General features: G+C 39.5%; 1 protein-coding gene across 12 annotated transcripts in view; it reads left to right on the top strand.

Annotated features, from left to right (window-relative positions):
* KIAA1217 (KIAA1217 ortholog) overlaps positions 1 to 17457 on the top strand; it is a 363024-nt gene that overhangs the window by 182927 nt on the left and 162640 nt on the right. For 11 of the 12 annotated variants that reach the window (XR_003397853.1, XR_003397852.1, XM_026843357.1 and 8 more), the window contains one exon: positions 2706 to 2989. Coding sequence is in view for 9 of the 12 variants with exons in the window: in XM_026843357.1 (XP_026699158.1) it covers positions 2706 to 2989 (284 nt within the window). In the remaining 3 variants the exon portion in view is untranslated. Of the gene's footprint in view, positions 1 to 2705; positions 2990 to 6387; positions 7366 to 17457 lie in introns of those variants that run through there. The other variant, XM_026843361.1, reaches the window with a different exon arrangement.

Below are 17457 nucleotides of genomic sequence, written 5' to 3' on the forward strand. Positions count from 1 at the left end.
AGAGTTTGGTTTGCAAAGAAAGTCACGTGCTGCTGTGTGCTGTAATGCTGCTGAACTGTGCTGAATGCCCAGGTCAGCTCGCTGGCAAGACTAGCAATTAGTTTGCATAGTTTACATTCCTTTCTTTTCACTGATATTTATACAGTATTTTCCAAATATATGAAAGAAAAATAAGAGAATTTGTTGGTCTTTCTGATATGAGAAAAATATGTTATTTTTGATTCCTTCTCAATGTTTCGCTCAATATCAAATAGTGGTAAAACACTTTACTTGGTATATCTCTTTATGTTTCAAGTAATTGGCTTTTTTCTTAAACTATTGAAATGTCTTAAGTGCAGAGGAGGGAAAGGCTTTGAATGAGAGAGATTTAGGACCTGAAATACACATTCATGAGCTCTCAGTTGTGTTTGTCAGTGTAGGTTTACCTGCCTTCTTGAGGAAGTGCCTGCCACCAATTCAGTGATTGATACTGCTGTTGTGACCATACTTTAAGGGTTTATACCAAATTGCTGCATTCAGTCACCCATGCTCACACAGACTCCCTTGAGCTTCAAGGAAACCCCATATTTATGTTTACCGCCTTTGTTCCAACTGTCTCAGGGATATAACCTCCAGGCTCTTGGTTCAACAAATTAAAGATGGTAAATTCCAGCCAGCCCCATCCCACCTCTTTTTCCTCCCATGTAAAATCCATTGAAATGACTGTATAGCTTTCAGAAACCATTTTGACTGCCTGTATCTGGAGTAGCCACACTTAACTTCCTGCAAACAAAATTCTCCTTTTTTTGCCACTTGAACAAGCTGAGTGTACCTGGTGGTTGCTGCTCTGAATTTTCAGTAATCAGTGAGACTAGATGTTTTTTAATTTAGTTGTGCTTGGAAAAGTTGAGTGTGAGGGCATGTGTGTGTATGTACATGTGAAACTGCTACTCTGAAGGTTTAACCAGGATTGTGCTTCTGCTAAGGTCTTAAAAGGTGCTGCAGGAGATCAGAGATGACATTCTGAATCTGAGTGAGAGTAAAACTTCCCCCTGGACCAAACCTGCTTCCAAAGTCATGCCTGGATCTGTGCTCATCAAATTGTGGTGCCGCCTCCAATCTGGGCTCTTGTGTCAAGTTACGCTGTTGGGATAGGTTTCCATGAATGCAAACGAGAGGGTGTTGTTGATACTTTGGAGTCCTTGAGCATTACAGGGAGCTTACAGAAACATGCAAAGTCTTTCAGGTCCTTCCAGGGCCCAGTCCTGTGAAACCCAAGGGAGTTGGTTCCCCATGTGAATTGATGGGACATCACACCGGACAGGAGCTCCACTGATAGAGGATTTACTTTATTACCAAGGCTTGATGTTATGTGGGACTTGGCAGACAATTGACAACACACACTAGCAAACTGAAAAATCCTCAGCATAAAATCCTGAGGCAAGTGGTAGGCAGGGTGTCAAACTGACTGACTGAACCATAAAAAGAAGCAAATACATGCCTGCTTCCAAACAGCAGTGCCATATAAATGGCAGCACACGGGGGAGACAGTCGCTGGGAGGATAAAGGGCTCCGAGGCAAAAGGCGTCAGACAGAGAGAAATAGAGATGTATTAAAAACACATAGAGGAAGGAGCTTCCTGCTCTTGGGAAGGTGCTGTAAAGGGTTAACATTCACAGGGACGTCTGATGCTGTGGTGTAAGATGGGGAAGGCCACATCAGACCTGGAGAGAGGCCTTTTCAATGCTTCTGGGTTTTGGTGTGGGTTTTTTTTTTTTTTTTTTTTCCTTTGCTGACAAAGGGGTGAGGGATTTTTCAAAGGTATTAGGTAACAAGGCTTCAGACTACACTTTTTCATGCACCATAGGGTTTGTGTTACACAGTTACCTGAAGATAAGCCAGCACTTACATACTCTCAGTGTCTGCCTATCTCTTTACAAATGTTGTCGTGGTCTTTGGTCTTAAAGGTAGATTTTAAAGTTGTAAAATTTATCTGAGGGTTGTTTTTTTTTTTTCTTTTTATATCATACAAAACTTGCTTTTCTTCTGTTTCTTAAGAAATGGTTTATTGAAAAATTGATGTAGTATTTTCCAGACCACTGTCCTGAGACATATAAAATCCAAGGGAGACCCATGAAATTTAAAACCAGACCACAGTCAGAAATCGGGGAAAAAAAGCTTCCAAAGCCCTCTTATTATTTCATAGGTGTTTCAGAGCATGCTGAAAACACACTGAAAAAAGATTAAGGATTTCAAGTCTCCCTGTCAATGGAATTTTATCAGTTGCTATCCTTAAGGATACTAGTTACAGGGCCATTAAGTGTACTGGAGCCTATTGAAGAAACCTGTTTCTTCTCATGGAAAGCATCCTGTAGATTTTAAAGGTCAGGGAATAAGGGCCCTGTCAGATCGTTTTTTCAAGTGACATAGTGGTAAAGATGATATAAGAGTAACATCTACTTTAATGATGCTCACTTTTCTGTGAGGCAATACTGTGGTTGTGTGTTAAAAGTATGTAAGTACTGTGCATAGCTTATATAAGTGATTATTTCCAGGCCACTTCTTGCAACACGTATAGGCCTAATGATGCAGAACATGCCATTGAACACTACCAGACTTTTAAAAGAACCTAGCTTTTATATTGATTATTTTCTTTTTCTTGTCAATGTGAATGTTGGGATTAATTTCTTATAATATACTGTTTGGGTTTGTTTTCTTTTTTTCAGACCAGGCAAAAACCAGTTTGCATGTAACATCACTAGACGATGCAGAATGTCTCCGATCTAAAGAGCTCCTTTCGACCCCAAACAGTCACACTTCTAATTCAAAGTCCACCCGCAACATCCCTCGAAGACATACAGTAGGTGGCCCTCGCAGTTCCAAAGAAATACTGGGAATGCAAACCTCGGAAATGGACAGGAAGAGAGAGGCTTTTCTTGAGCATCTGAAACAGAAATATCCCCACCATGCTACAGCAATAATGGGACACCAGGAGAGACTGAGAGATCAGGTATGAAAGTCAAATTCATGTCTTGCTTTTTGTTAAACAGTCCTTGTAAATCCTGTGAAATTGAGTGTTACCTCATTACAAAAGGTGAGAATGTAACAAAGCATTAAACGGATTTTTTTGATGTAGCGTAAGATTCAGTTGCTCCCTTGAAATTCAAAGAAACAATGATAAAAATGAAACTATTCAATACTACCTTGGAATTGTTTGTGGAAACTGATATTTTTAAAGAACTTTCCATTTTTTTTTAGAGTATACATGGAGAAAGGGATGAAGGTGAAATTCTTGATCTTAATATATGGGTCTCCATCTACTTTTCACAGCTGAAGGGAAAATATGGAACAGCTGTTAACTTCTGTCACACTTTCAGTATTGGCACCACTGCTCAGGAGAAAAGAAAGTATCTGTAGACCATGTCTGTATGCTTTAGATGGCTCTGTTACCCTTTCATTTGCTTTCTTTTCTATTTTTGAGTGTTTTAATACAAACAGAACAGACTCATCCACAGGTATCTCCCTCCTCCAAGCTGTTTTGACATCCACATTTTGTCTGTCAGCAGCATATGTTAAGGTGATTTGCTTCTCACCTACCTGCCATTGCTTTTCAGCAGTGAAAAGTAGATGTAAGGTGGCGTGACACGCTGGTGTATTTCTCGGAGCAGGTGGAGGCTGCTGTCACGCTGACCTTCTGAATTCACTGAATGCCATGCAAGGGTCTCTTCACAGACTAACTCTGGGCTCTGGTTTGGGGTACAATGTTACTTTAATCTGTTCAGCTTTACAGACAATCTACCTTCTATTTCATAATGCATTTTTTTTTCAGTCAACCAGCAGAATTTATAGTTCAGGCTCAAAAATCTTGTGCCCATTATTCTCAGTTTAATAAATTATTGGTAGCAAATTTTTTTTCCCTTGGTGTTTTATAGGTATTTCAGCACTAACAGCAAATTAATTGTAAATAAGTAATAAAAACAAGTTGGAAAAATACTGTGATATGAGAGTTCTTACTGAATTCCCAACCTCTTTTGAAGACTTCCAAAACTTTGGAGATCAGACCATTGTTACAGGTTTGATGTTGGAAAAGATTGTCATTTGGTGACTCCCCCCTACAGCTTCTATTTGACAGGGTCTCTAGAGATCCCAGGTGCTATCAGTACCTCAGAACGCAACTGCTAGAATTCATATGTATCCAACTAAAATTGCTGTAAGACTTCAGCTCTAATGAGGATGATCTATTCCTTATTTTTAAACAGCTTTCTTCCTTTCCTTTGAAAGTCTTGATTCTGCCCACTTATCTCTTCCATGAACTTTAGTGACTGTGTGGAATGTGCTGGGTGGTGGATAAAGATAGCATACAAATTAAATAAAGGGGGTTGGAGGGGGGTGGAATCCAGAGATTAGATCTTTTGGAGTCGTGTAAATATTTAGTTCCAGTGTTGCAGACACTGCAAACCCAGTTTGAACAGCCTACAGCATGACACCCTACACATTTTGTAATTTGAGCCTTTTCTGAAGGCAATAAATTACAGAAGGAATGCAGTAACTGTTCCTGGTATTTGTTTAAAATGTGTCATCCTTGCTAATTTATTGAGGGTAAAATTCATGCGAATGTCTCCTGTGTCTATTTTTTGATGATTAGACATATATATTGTATGTAATGAGTTTTTTCATAAGTTTAAAACAAAATAACTTTAAAATTACTATTAGACCACCAAACTATCTTTCTTGGTAATGGAAAGACTGAAGACTCCATCCATTCATCATAACTTTAAAAAAAAAAAAAGAATAAACTGAACAGAAACCACATTAGAAACATGCAGAAATAACTTATACCAGTTGATTGTAAGAAATTTGCTTAGTTGAAATGTAATGTATCAACAGTCTGGCTCATCAGATGAAGTAAGACTGTTACGGTCACGGCATTACAGTTCAGAGAGGTTTTTTTCTTGCCAATTGTGTCTATGCATGCACACATATGTATCTGTTTTATGAGTCTGTGTTTGTGTGTATATATGTATCTGTGTATAGATACACATAGGTATGTATATATATACATAGCTGTATGTGTGTGTGTATATGTATGTATAATGCACACTTTCTTATCTGCCTCATGAATAAGACCATGATATAATTTTCCTTCAGAGGGTGTATATGTGTGTTTAGCATACATACTTTTTCTCCTCCCTTATATGAGTGTAGCAGTGGTATAGAAGACAAACTACATACACATGTAGTAGGTATGTGTATATAACATGTATCACATACAAAATCTGTAAGATGTATGGGAAAACATGAATTAAAATGTCATGATTTATTTTCCAGGTTCCTTTCCTCCCTTCTTACTTCTCTAGCTGTTTCAATATCTGGAAGGTGGCAACATTATCCATGGTGGAAATTTCCCCACAGTGAGAGATCTATCAAGTGTAGTAGCAAATGCAACACCATTTTCTAATCTCTATGTCAAATGGTGCAGCTGGAACATAAAATATCCCAATACTTACAGTCAGGACATAGTCCCTTGGATATCATATAATTTGCCTTGCAGGTTGCTCTAAACCCTGTCAGGTCCATAACCAACAAAAATGGGCCAGAAAATCAAGATTCGTAATTGTCTCTTTATTCTGTGGACTTTATTCTCTTGTCTGTTTTAACCATCAGTATCTGAGTATGGCAAACTGATCCCTGGTTTGCAGAAAATAAACATCAGGAAAAATATTTGATGTCAGATCATACTGTATCACCTCCACCAGCAAGGTCAGCTCTGAATGTCATCCATATATTCCACTGCGTATTAATGGTTTCCTCCAAGCTTCATTTATTCAGATAAATCCCTCCCTGGATGTGCCTCCTGAGGACCGGTTTCTACTCTTGATAACTTGCCACAAATCAGAAATATGGCCAGGTAAAATGCCAGCGGTGATTACTGATGGTTAACTAATGTGGTGACCTGAAACCTCCCAGCTGTGCACACAGATCATCCCTCCTCCACCCTGCAGATTTGTTGTCCTGTTTGTAATATTCTGGAGAGGAAAGCTCACAGAGGCAGGGCTGTCTTTATTTGTACAAGGGCCTTGGGATACTGCCGCAAGACAAATAACCTGTAGCTAAGCTGGTCTGTGTGGTAAACTGGGGCGTGAGTTTGCAGCAGCCGGGGTGAGTGCAGACATGCCATGCCTTGTGCACCCCAAAATGCCTTCAGGGGAATGCAGCACCCCACAGCTGCAACTCTGGGACCCACAGCCCTGCGGCTCATCCTCATGATGCAGGTTTTCCCCCTTGCAAGACAACCCCACAGCTGGGTACTAGAGTTCCCTCCACCTGGAAGCCTTTGGAAAGCCAAGGAGCAAAATATTTTTTATTGGTAGTACAAGTTTCTGCAGGAGCTTTGGATACCTTGCCTCTGCCAAGGCTGTCTCGTCTGCATTAATGAAAGAAAGGTGCTAACGTAATCCCCGGGAAAATTAGAAAAAATAAAGGAAGGAGGAAAATGTGGTCTTCTGAATTTTGAGATGGTGCAAATTATCTGCTGCTGGGCTCATGACAGGACATGGTCACCTGCTTAGGTAGGGCTGACTGTGGTCAGCAGAGAAGGAAAGAGCAGGAACAAGTGTAAAAGCTGGTACAGCGTCTACAAAGATGAAAAAGAGTTAGCAATTAAGAGGTTAAAATACTAACCTGGCCATGGGAGGGGGTAATCCCTGCCGTGAACCTGTTTTACAAGTCACCTCACTAAAAAAAACTTTCTGAAGGGCAGAGAGCAAAAATGAGTGTGTGGAAGTTTTTCAGAGCCACAGCGTATGAGCATGAAGTAAAAAAACAAGCTGGAAGATGTTTAGCACAGCTTTCTTTTGTTGTTTGAGTAGGAAATACACTGGGAGGTGTGGAAGGGTCGGGAACAGCTCTAGTGTTTCAGCCAGTGCTCCGTGAAAAACAAATTTATTGGCAAATGAAATTAGATTTCCATCAATTTAAAAGAAAAAGCCTTCTGGTGCCTGTGTAAGGCTGTGTGCCTAGAAAATGGTGGTTGAGGGGTTTTTGTAATGTTCAGTTAGGTCTGAACATGACAGGTAACTCTGGCATCTGGGCAGGTGTGGTTAAGGTTACCATGGAGATCCATGATGTCATGCTTGATAGAGCATGTCAAGACAGCTAATCTAACATGTAGATGTTCAAAAAGTCCCATAGGCCAGAACTAAGCTTTATGCAAATAAGAAAGTTACGCTGCAAAAGGGAAAAGAAAATACGGCTGAGATATGGCGTGCGTTTTACCTGGCAGCTCGAAAGGATTATTAAAGGCTTCATCATAAATTAAAACTTTTGAAACTAAAGGAAGAGGATTTCAGACCGTCTCTGGACTCACCTGTGGAACCTCACATTTTGGTAAATAAGCCTCTTTCTCTCTCTGCCGTCGCTGTAAAAAAATGCTTTTGAAATCATGGAGTTTGTTTCACCACATTGTTCCTCCTGGCAGCAGGGCTGAGTCAATAAAGTAAGTTTTCTGGCATGGCATGTTCCCTCTTCTCTTTCGAAAAGGAGTTCTTTATTGAATGATCTGAGAATTCAGGATTATTTGAAAGGTATTGTAATGTATTATGTTGATTATATGAATCATGCTGCAAAAATGTCCTAGGTAGTGTTTTGGAGGAGAAACTAAGAATGGAGACACTGTATTTATTTGTAGATTATTGCCAGATGTCTCTCCTTTAACTGTTAAAATAGAACCCGAAAATTACAACAGCATTTATGCCAGGATTTGATATCTGCAAAAATGCCGAAGCTTTTTTTTTTAATGGATCATAATATCAGCTGGTTAAACTGACTTTTGAGTATGTGCTTTGATATGATAGGGTCACACTGGGGCATTTCTTAATTGATTTTTTTCTTGGGTAAAAGTACATTAGTCAAGGATAAACTTATTTGGAGGTAAAAGTCCAGCAGCAGAAAGGCTATTGGGACTTTTGGGTTTTAGGTATAAACAAAAGGGGATATTTTCAGTCCCTTTGGAGAGAGTAAAATCCCTGGGTTCTTAGTTGCAACCACTTTTGTGCTTGTATCAGTCACTATGGATCAAGTAAACATCAGTAGTTAAGGGATAGCCCCCCCACTGGCACTGCTGTGATACCCTAACAGGAAACAGGTTTAGGGCTACAGAGTTAGTGTTGGTTCAAATCGTTCAAATCGCTCAGTGTGAAAAGGGTTAGATCTAGGTGGGAAAGGGTGGGGGCTTGCGATAGTTAATGTCCGAGCTTAAAAATGTGAAAAGAGAAAAATCTTAGGTTCTGCCTAAAGACACCTGAGAAATGTAAACTTGAGAGAACTTCAGTTCATTGTAAATCCTCTGTAGGATTTAGGGAATGAGGAGGCTGCAGAGTATGGTAAGCACATTATCTAATTCCAGGTGAACAAGCAGGGTGTAAAGGTTTTCTGATGTTCTACATTGCTTGATCAGGCAACGTTAAATAAACTTTCCTTGGCACATGTATGCATTATTAAAGTGAATGGATTGAAGGGAGTACAAAGTGAAGACATAACTAATTTTTGTTTGTCACAACTCTTTTGCTTTTACTCCTAGTTATAGTTTGAAACTAAGTCAGTATATTTTAGAATTAATTTCAATTTAACCTTTCTCCCAAAGTCTGAATGTTAATTATTTAGCACTAGAATATATACAAATCATAATCTGTCAAATGAGTTAGCATATTCTGCATTCATTACACGTTGTTGGTTGGTGCCATGGGATCGAGTAGGGAGAAATTGATTTAGGGTTACTATTGCATGAGTACATTTCTGGTCTGTACCAGTTAAAAAACAGAGTTAAAAAAAATCACATTTGATTTTAAAATGTACACAGTGTCTGTGGAGAATGTGATTTTTAATCTGGATATATGTTGCTGCATATTTTTCTAGTCGAGAAAACCCATTTCATTGAATTACTCCTTGGATCACATTCTTCTGTATATAATGTGTCATCAAGAAATGCCTATTTTTATCTGAGAGGTCGGTGTCATACAGCTAGAACTTGCTGTTGTATCAACATAGGTTATAGGTATTTGCTCAGGGGAAAAAAAAAAAGTTTCAGAAGTACTACCTGCCTGTCCAAATGAGAATGCAATATCCCCTCCTCCCTGCATAGTCTTTGTAAATCAAACGGAGCACGATGCACATTCAGGAAGGGGGGACCCTCCGCAGCATCCACATGTGTCCCCTGCCTCATGTACCATCTGGTACAACAGTTTATTGCTTTCCAGAGCTGCTGTATGTTAAGGGCAACTACTCTTATTTTACATCGTTAAAAGCACCTCAAAAAATCTATGAAAATGAACATATGAAACAGGATTACAAGCTTAAATCTCCTCTGGATTCCAAGCCCTTAGCTTTTGTTTATGGAAGGACATGAGATGACATGTCCATTTGTTTTGAGTTGAAACATGCTCTTTATCCCCCAGATAATGCTGTGATTGCAAGATATTTATAAATAGCTCGATAGATAAATGAACAAAGAGCTAGTTCATTAGCAAAGTAAAGTGGATTTACTTTGTATTCACTATAAGTGAAAATGTTGATAAAGAAGAGTATTCCTAGTAGAATGTCTCAGTGGAAAGTCTTCCAATTTTACCCTTTAGTTTAAAAAAGTAAGGCAACGTATTAAGGTACATGTTAAAGTACTGTCCCTAAGGTATCTGGGAGTAAGTGGAGTTTAGCTAGAGTGGTAATACTTGCTTTGATAAATGTAAGTTTCTTCATTTATATCCATCAGTTAAAAGTAATTTAAAAAAGCTGTTCTTTTGAAAAAGCAAACAAAACAAAGCTGCAAAAAGGCTAATAAAGCAATTCCTTTTCTTTTTCCATCCCTCCCCCCATGCAAACCACACACCAGCGCAGTTACTTTGCCCCAACAGGATTAGTAACTTTTTTTCCTGTGGCAACGCCTCTGCATTTTAAATAGCAAATAGCATGTATTGTTTGTAACTCAGAAGTCCCAGGTAGTCGTTACGTGCTTACCTTTGTTCATGTGAATTTTGTAAGTGTATTTTTCTAATCTAATTTTATGACAAATTATTTTTAGAATCCTTTGTATTCAACAGACTGAATAAATGCTCAGTAATCTTGTTTCAGTACTTATGGTTAGATCCAGTAAAGAATCTAGGACTTGGGTATACCTTAAAGCAGAGTTTAGGCAGCTGCATTCAAGAGAGTTGCCCGTGGAAACCTGTCCCAGTTATTGTAGACACCTGAGATTCCTTAGATTTCAGAAACTTAAGCTTTTCTGGCCAAAAATATCCTGAGGCATTTACAAAGGTGTTTTTGAATGTACTCAGTTTAGTCCTGATGCTTTCTGGGTTGCCACTGTAGCTAACTACCAAAAGCTGCACTGAAGCAGTTAGCAGGGCTTTGTTCAGTGGATGGGTTCAGTGCAGGACTAACTCCTTCAGCAGTGGTGGAGAGGTGAGCCCATGGCCTGTGTGGTGGCCTGGTAGTGACCACCCCTGTGGCAGAGGCACCTCCTTCCTCCTCTGAACCTGTGTCTGATGCCCTCTTTCCTCTGGAGACGCTTGGAGGCATTTGGGATAGGCAAACCCTACGTTTTCTGTTTTGAAGGCAAGCCACTGGGCAATGACATGTTACAGGGTTTGGTCTCTGTAGCCTTGTGGTTCATGAATGAACCTCATCTCCCTGGCCATGAAGACCTTGTGCTCTTTTCTTGGCAGCAAAGTTTCAGAAGTCAGTGACAGAGACAGCCCTGGCCCTGTGTTGCATGTTGCTATCAAGGTCCTGTGCTTGGAGATGGAGATGTGCCTTAGGCAACCAGAAAACCAAATCTTCCCCTCCTTTACATATTTTCCACAAGTTGATTGGTGTATGAAGGGTGCTTTGCCACTGCTTCCTCTTCCAACTCTAATTTTAAACCGAAGCAGCTCAGGTTGCCGTGCTTCATGCCCAGCTCAGGGGTGAACAACATGGGTGGCATCCTCAGAGCACCATTCCAGATGGGGCCTGTCAGTGGCCCCAAAGTTCATTTCAAACCTCTTATTTACTTATGAGGGCACAAGAAGTTTGTGACAAAAGTGAAAATGAAGCCCTGATCTACAGACATCTTTGGCCATGCTGTTTTTAAGCAGACGTTCTCTCTTGTCCATAGTTCTGGAGGTGCGTTACAGAAGGTGTAAAGATCGCTTGTTTGGCAGATGAGGAGCATCAGAGACTGGCAGAGGTCTTGGGTGTGGGCCAGAGATCATGCTGGTGGTAGAGCTGAGGTTACACCATATCTTCCCTGGTCATAGCTGTAGCCTTCTGTAGCCTGTGATTTAGCCTCAATATGAATATTTTCTGTGTCTTAAGATCATTTCCCTGCAAATGGTTGCAAATGTGCTTGGGTTCTCTTTTCAGCTGAATAGTCTGGTTACCTTGCCACTGGGAACATTTTTGTGCTCTTTGCACATTGTCACTTGGGAGGGGAGTATGTATTTATGTCAGTCATTAGCAAAGTAAAGGCACCTCTGGACCATTGCTGCTGTATTACAGCGTTTCTCAGTTGAGTTTCTAACAAAGGCAGGTTGCACCAAAGTCACCCGATTAACTGTCTTGGTTTAACCATAATCCCCGGAATTTACATCTCTTTTCTGGGCTCCAGTAAGAGAACAAGAATAAATAAGACAAGCAAATAGCTAATGAACATATATTCCAATTCCTTTTCTCTTCTTACGGGTTGAGTACACCAGGAGAAACAGTGCTATTGTTAAAACTGAAGCCAACACCTGTGACTCAGACAGCAGCCGCTGAAATGTGTGTTCTGAACATTCACCCAATTATGGAAATTGTGCCAGTTCAGTAAATTCAGAATCTGATGATACTAAGTTTTGCATCTTGACACATGAAGCCAATGCAGGGACTTTTGGTTGGTTGAGATTGTTTTGAAGGGTCCTTTTTTTGTTTCGCATTTTTTTGGTAATTAATTAGTACCTTTTGTACTACTGTATTTTGTGTGGTCTCTTGTGTTGAGGATTGTAGTGATTCTGTTCATTCACTAGAAGATTGCTGCCTTAGTAAACACTGAGCATTGTAATTTGTTTAAATTTAGGAAAGGTGGCTCATTAATACACTGCCATACATACGCTTTACTTAAAAAAAACCCAAATCCCAAACCACCTAAAAATCAAAATTGATTGTTAAAGAAAGGAATAGAGAAGCTATTCTCTTAGGTTATGTCTGAAATCCAGAAAGACTATAATATGTTTGCACCGTGGCTTCTGCCATGGCTTCTTAAGGAGGTTCTAACAACCACTCAGGAGGTCAATGTTGGATAATTGGCCATATGCATCATGTACGTTCTGATCTTTATTAGTTACAGATTATTTTGTCCCACATCTTGAGAGTTATTTTCTCTTCCAAAATTATGTTCTTGTTAGTTGTAAGACTGGATCTTCTTGATACCTGCAGGAATGTCCAGTTCTGTTTTGGACTGCTGAATTCTTCACTATGTTAATGTCTCATGACTGTAAATTCCAGAGCTCAACTAAGTTTTAAGAATATTTCAGCCTCTAAGGGGTTTAGATTTCTTACATATACATTTAATAGACTGCCTCCATGTTCTTGCATTGATTTAATTCAGAATAGAAAAACTAATTGTAATTCAGTTTCAGTTGAAGCTTAAGTATTTTTTCAGTCTGGAGGGAGATGTCTGTCTTCCAAGGAAGAAGGAAGGCAGCAAGAGGAAGAAGTAAACAGTGAAAACCCAAAGAGTTAAAACATTTTTTTTTTTTTTTTGTATTTGAGAGAAGTTGAGTCTGTTTTTAAATTTTACATGACAAATTCACTTCCAGATACACTTTTTACCAGATGAATAAGCAGAGGCTTTTCCAATTTGCACCTTTTTTGTGGCTATGTGGGTGTCTAAAGTCTGGAAACAGACCTGCTGTCGATGTCTATGTATGAGCTTTGGGCTTTCTTCCTCTGTGCTTTGAAAGCATAATTTTAGCTGCATTTATTCATTTGTAGCCCTGATTTTAGTAATATAAAATACCATACATCAGTGTAGTAATTAGTAATAAATTACTCACAGAAGGAACAAATATTTGACTTTGATTAGAATAAGAAGAAATGGCATTTATTTCCCATTGGCTGAATAAATAAATAATTTAATGATATTGGTTGGTTGATTTAAATAACAGTAAATATTGTTTGGAAGGAAGAATTATTTAGCAAAATGTAAAAAAAAATAATATACATGGAACATAAACACTTCCATTAAAAACCTGTGCCTGAAAAGCTAGAACGTTTATAAAATTTGTTGTGTATCTTAAAAAAACTCTTTTATTTCCTATTAGTTTTACAGATAAATGGTAATTTCAGTAAATTCGTGTTCTAGGTTATATTTTTCCTTAGAAGTCTTAAAAAAAACCCGCTCCAAAACCTTGCAGATGTTGTGTACTAATTTCATTCTTTCATTATGCATATCATGCATTCTTTATTTTTAAAAAAGCAATTTCATATTAAAATTGTTTAATAGCTTTGCATTAAAAAGACAACATTATGTCAGCATCTATTACCTAGGGATATGGGAAAACCTCAACATTCTTCTGTTCTTAAACTGGAATCACCATGGTATCACAGGTGCCATGATTTGTCAGTAACTGCTGGCTGTATTTTGGGTTTTTTTACTGAGGATCACTATTATTTCAACTGGTTTTCAGCTGCTAATTCAAGCTGCCATCTTTCTGGCTAATACTAAATCCAGTGCTGGGGGTACAAGCAGGATGGTGCCTTGTGCCAGCTCCTGGTGCACTTCTGTGTGAGTGAGTGGGGCCAAGAAAGGTTTATGTGCTACACAGCCTGGGGACTCTCTCTGTTACCACAGGCAATTAGTAAGGTGTTTGTCACTGAAGAATTTAAATGGAAACATGTGATAGAAACCTCGTCAAAAGCTTTGTGGAATTCAGTGAAGAACTTCTCCTTTCTGAACATTGCAGAAGGGTGGGGTGGGGTGGGATGGAGTGAGGAGGCGCAGATCACAAAATGTTTTTCTTGGCCCTCATGGTGCTGGTATTGATGTCAATAAAAATGTTCCAGCTGACCGGAGTACAGTTGGCTCAAACCCCTAGCAGGTTGTCTGACTGACGTGCTCTTCCTCTGATATCAGATGCAGGCATTTAATTTCTGGCTCATGTGTACTTCCCTTCTATTTTATTTTTACCAAGTGTTTTCCGCACCGGACGCTGTGGCAGGCGCCTTCCCGCATGGGCAGGTCCTTGCAGGCACCTGCTGCTGCTGGTGTTCCCCCCAGCATGCCGGGCTCTCACAGCTCCCTCACACCCGGCAGCTGACGGGCACTGCTGCGAGGGCAGGACGCCCAGCTACGGCTTTCTAATCCGGTCCTGACCAACTGGGTTAATCCCGCACTGAGCCTGGGACCCTACTGCAAGTAGGAGTCAGGTTTCTTCCCAAGACCAATGAATAGCTTTTAGTAATGCAGGACTGTGACAGAGGTTGGGTATGATACTTGGGTTTTGCTGTAGCTTAATTCCACAAGAGATTTCACCATAGCATTAACTATTTGTATTACTTTGATCACACTTTTTACATATGTCTTTTTACTGTGCATGTTTTACCCTCTTTTTTCACTGCTAAATCGTGACCTCCTTGGTATTGGGTATTAATCCTGACACAAAAGGGTAGTTCTAGCCCATGTGCAAATGTGTATTTGCCAATCCCCACCCGTATGCAAGCATGCAACCATGAGAAACCAGTATTTTTTTATATATGAGTCATTCATACTCCCGGATGTGTAATGAAATTTCACATCAGATGAGGCTCTGCTGCATATGCACACCTATAGAAAATCTGCACCACGAGGAAGAGGGACTTGTGCTGCTCCTGGTTCTGTCGCTCCATGCTGGCAGCAGTCTGCTACCAACAGGATGGATTTTGTGGAGGAGGTAGCCACTCGTGCTGCTGTGGCACAGCCAAGAAGAAAAAGGAGCCTCTCAGCTCTTTGCTGTTCCTCTGGTGCCTCTTCTGCAAGCCAGGTACAGCTCTGATGAAGAGCCAGGGCTTTCCTCTGTGGGTCTTGTGACAGAGCTAGTGGAAGCATTTGGGTAGATTATGTTTTTCAAAAGACTGCTCCTCGTAAGAAGCAATGTCATTAAGTGTTCATTATTATTATTATTATTATCCTATTGTCTATACGTATTTTTAGGTTGACTCTGAAAGGCACAAAAAACTTCAGGTTACTGTAAGAGTTACTGTATGTTTTTGAGAGGGAGACTGGCAGCCTACAGAAGAAAGGCTTCCCTTGAACCATGTTAAAATACAGTTTGATTTCATCTCATAGTTTCAAAATTTGTCATATGCTGTTCAAGACCCAAGATGCTTTCTTCTCTAATTACAGTGTTTATACATAAGATTTAATCTATTTACTGTAAGTCTTCCAGGACTCTGGAGTAACTGCTACTTTGTGGGCCTCTTCTGAATTGAAGGGTTAGAAAACAATAGACTTCTACGCTGAAGATACTTGGACAGTGAAGATGAGTGAGCTGCTTTTTTTCCCATGTCTTCTCTTGCTTCTGCTGTAATATTTTGGGTTTGAGATATCTTTTTTCTTTGTGCTGTGACAGCAGGTATTGCTTTGTTTTAAAGAAACTGAACTCACAAGTTCAGTCTTGTTTCTGCATGACTTAAACCTGTCTCAGAGATGTTATTTTGCCAAGAATAGTTCCACTTACAATACGTTAGGTAGATTTCTTTGTGACTTTGTTATATTGGCAAAGCCAGCTTGGAATTTATAGAAACTTTTAATAGTTTATAAAAGGAAAACTGAGGAAATAAAAAAGTACTCAAAGAGGTAGTTGTGAGATGCCTCTCATGTTGGGTTTGGGATTTTTTAATGTACTTTTGTGGATTTCTCACAATACGTATTAGCGATGTGTTACTAGAGAGAAAAGTTGTTGGGCTTTTTGTGATATATCACAGCTATGTGATTTTATTTGTAGAAAGTGGGGCAAATAATTCTGAATTGATACCAAAAAGATTCTCTGTTTAAGGTGATCACTCTCTGTGAAGACTGTTTTTTCCTAAGGAGACATATAACCTTTTAGATTAGATTTACTTGCTGTGTAGCGTTTTGAACACACCAGACTAAAACTAATGCAGGGTAAAACCTACAGATGTATTGCGTTGCCTGGCAAAGCGAGGGCAGCTTAGATAACCATTCAGTAGCTTATTGTGGTAAGATAAACATGGAATTCTAGGTATTTTCTACAATAAAAGAATTTATGTGTTCTTTTGATCTGTGCTTTCTGCTGCTGCTTGTCAGACTTCCCTGGATACTGACAAAATGTCTGTGCTTTTGTCACTGTCTTTCCCTCTCTTTTTTCCCCCCCTTAATTTTAGGATCACTCTATTAGATTTTGAGGGCAGAAAAGCCTTTCTAGCTTCTAACTTTCTCTGAAAAAAGCAGTCAGACAAAAGTTATCAAGCCTTTCAAGTGAGGTTTGTCTAGCCACTGCTGCTTTGTTTTTGGCTTATCTTCCCTGTGGTTTGAAAACTTTCTTGAATGTCTGGGTTCTGTGATCTTTCAGAGGTCTTTTAAAATGCAGTCGCCATTTCAAAATGTTCGCTCTGCCTTCAAATAGTTTCAGTGGAGATGAGGATTATGATCTGGTTTTACTTACCTCAATATATGGCACAGACCTATGTTTGGAAACATAAGCTTACATACAGTTTGACTGCTCATTTAACTAAAACAGCCGGCCTGGTTTCGTACTGGTATCTCTGCCAACTGACAGAATCACCTGCATTTGTTCACCCAGATTCAGCAAAGTAGCTGTGTCTAGCAGCTTTCTGTTGCAATAGGGAGATAGAAGGGGTTTTTTATCTGAAATCTAAGAGGGAGGGAAAGTTAAGTAAGAGTTATGTGGAGAAGAAAAACTGTGATTAGCCATGGAAAACATTTCACCTTTAGTGAGTTCTAGGTGTGTTGGGTGTTACACTTAAGAGCAGAAACATTAAAATTCTTTTCAACACTAAGGACTAGGACAGACTGTAGGGTTTATAGTATATTGTGATACTATGCTCAACAAAACCACACAGTTTGTCTTTTACACAGCTAGACTGCCTTGGTTCACAAATAAATGGAGAATTTCCAATTTTTCTATTGATAACAGACAGGTAAACAGTCATAACCATAGCTCTGCGATTTTATCATTTGAAAGTTCAGGCACCAAGAAGTATTGTGAAGAACAAATCTGCCCAGCCCCACAGCCCATGAGGTATCTTTTATCTCTCCTGTCACTTTGTTCTCATCTAAGAGGGGGATCAACCAGTTGTTTCTCATCTAAGCTCCTGCTTCAGACACACATTAGGCACGATGCTCAAATATCCCCCGTGGAAGTGAAGTCGGTTGTCAGCAGTGTAACAAAGGCACCGTTTTCCATACTGCCTTTCCTAAAAGCTCCATGTAATCATGTGAAAAGGCAA

This window comes from Athene cunicularia (genome assembly GCF_003259725.1).
Source record: "Athene cunicularia isolate RWA chromosome 2 unlocalized genomic scaffold, athCun1 chr2_part1, whole genome shotgun sequence".
NCBI classification, from domain to species: Eukaryota; Metazoa; Chordata; class Aves; order Strigiformes; family Strigidae; genus Athene; species Athene cunicularia.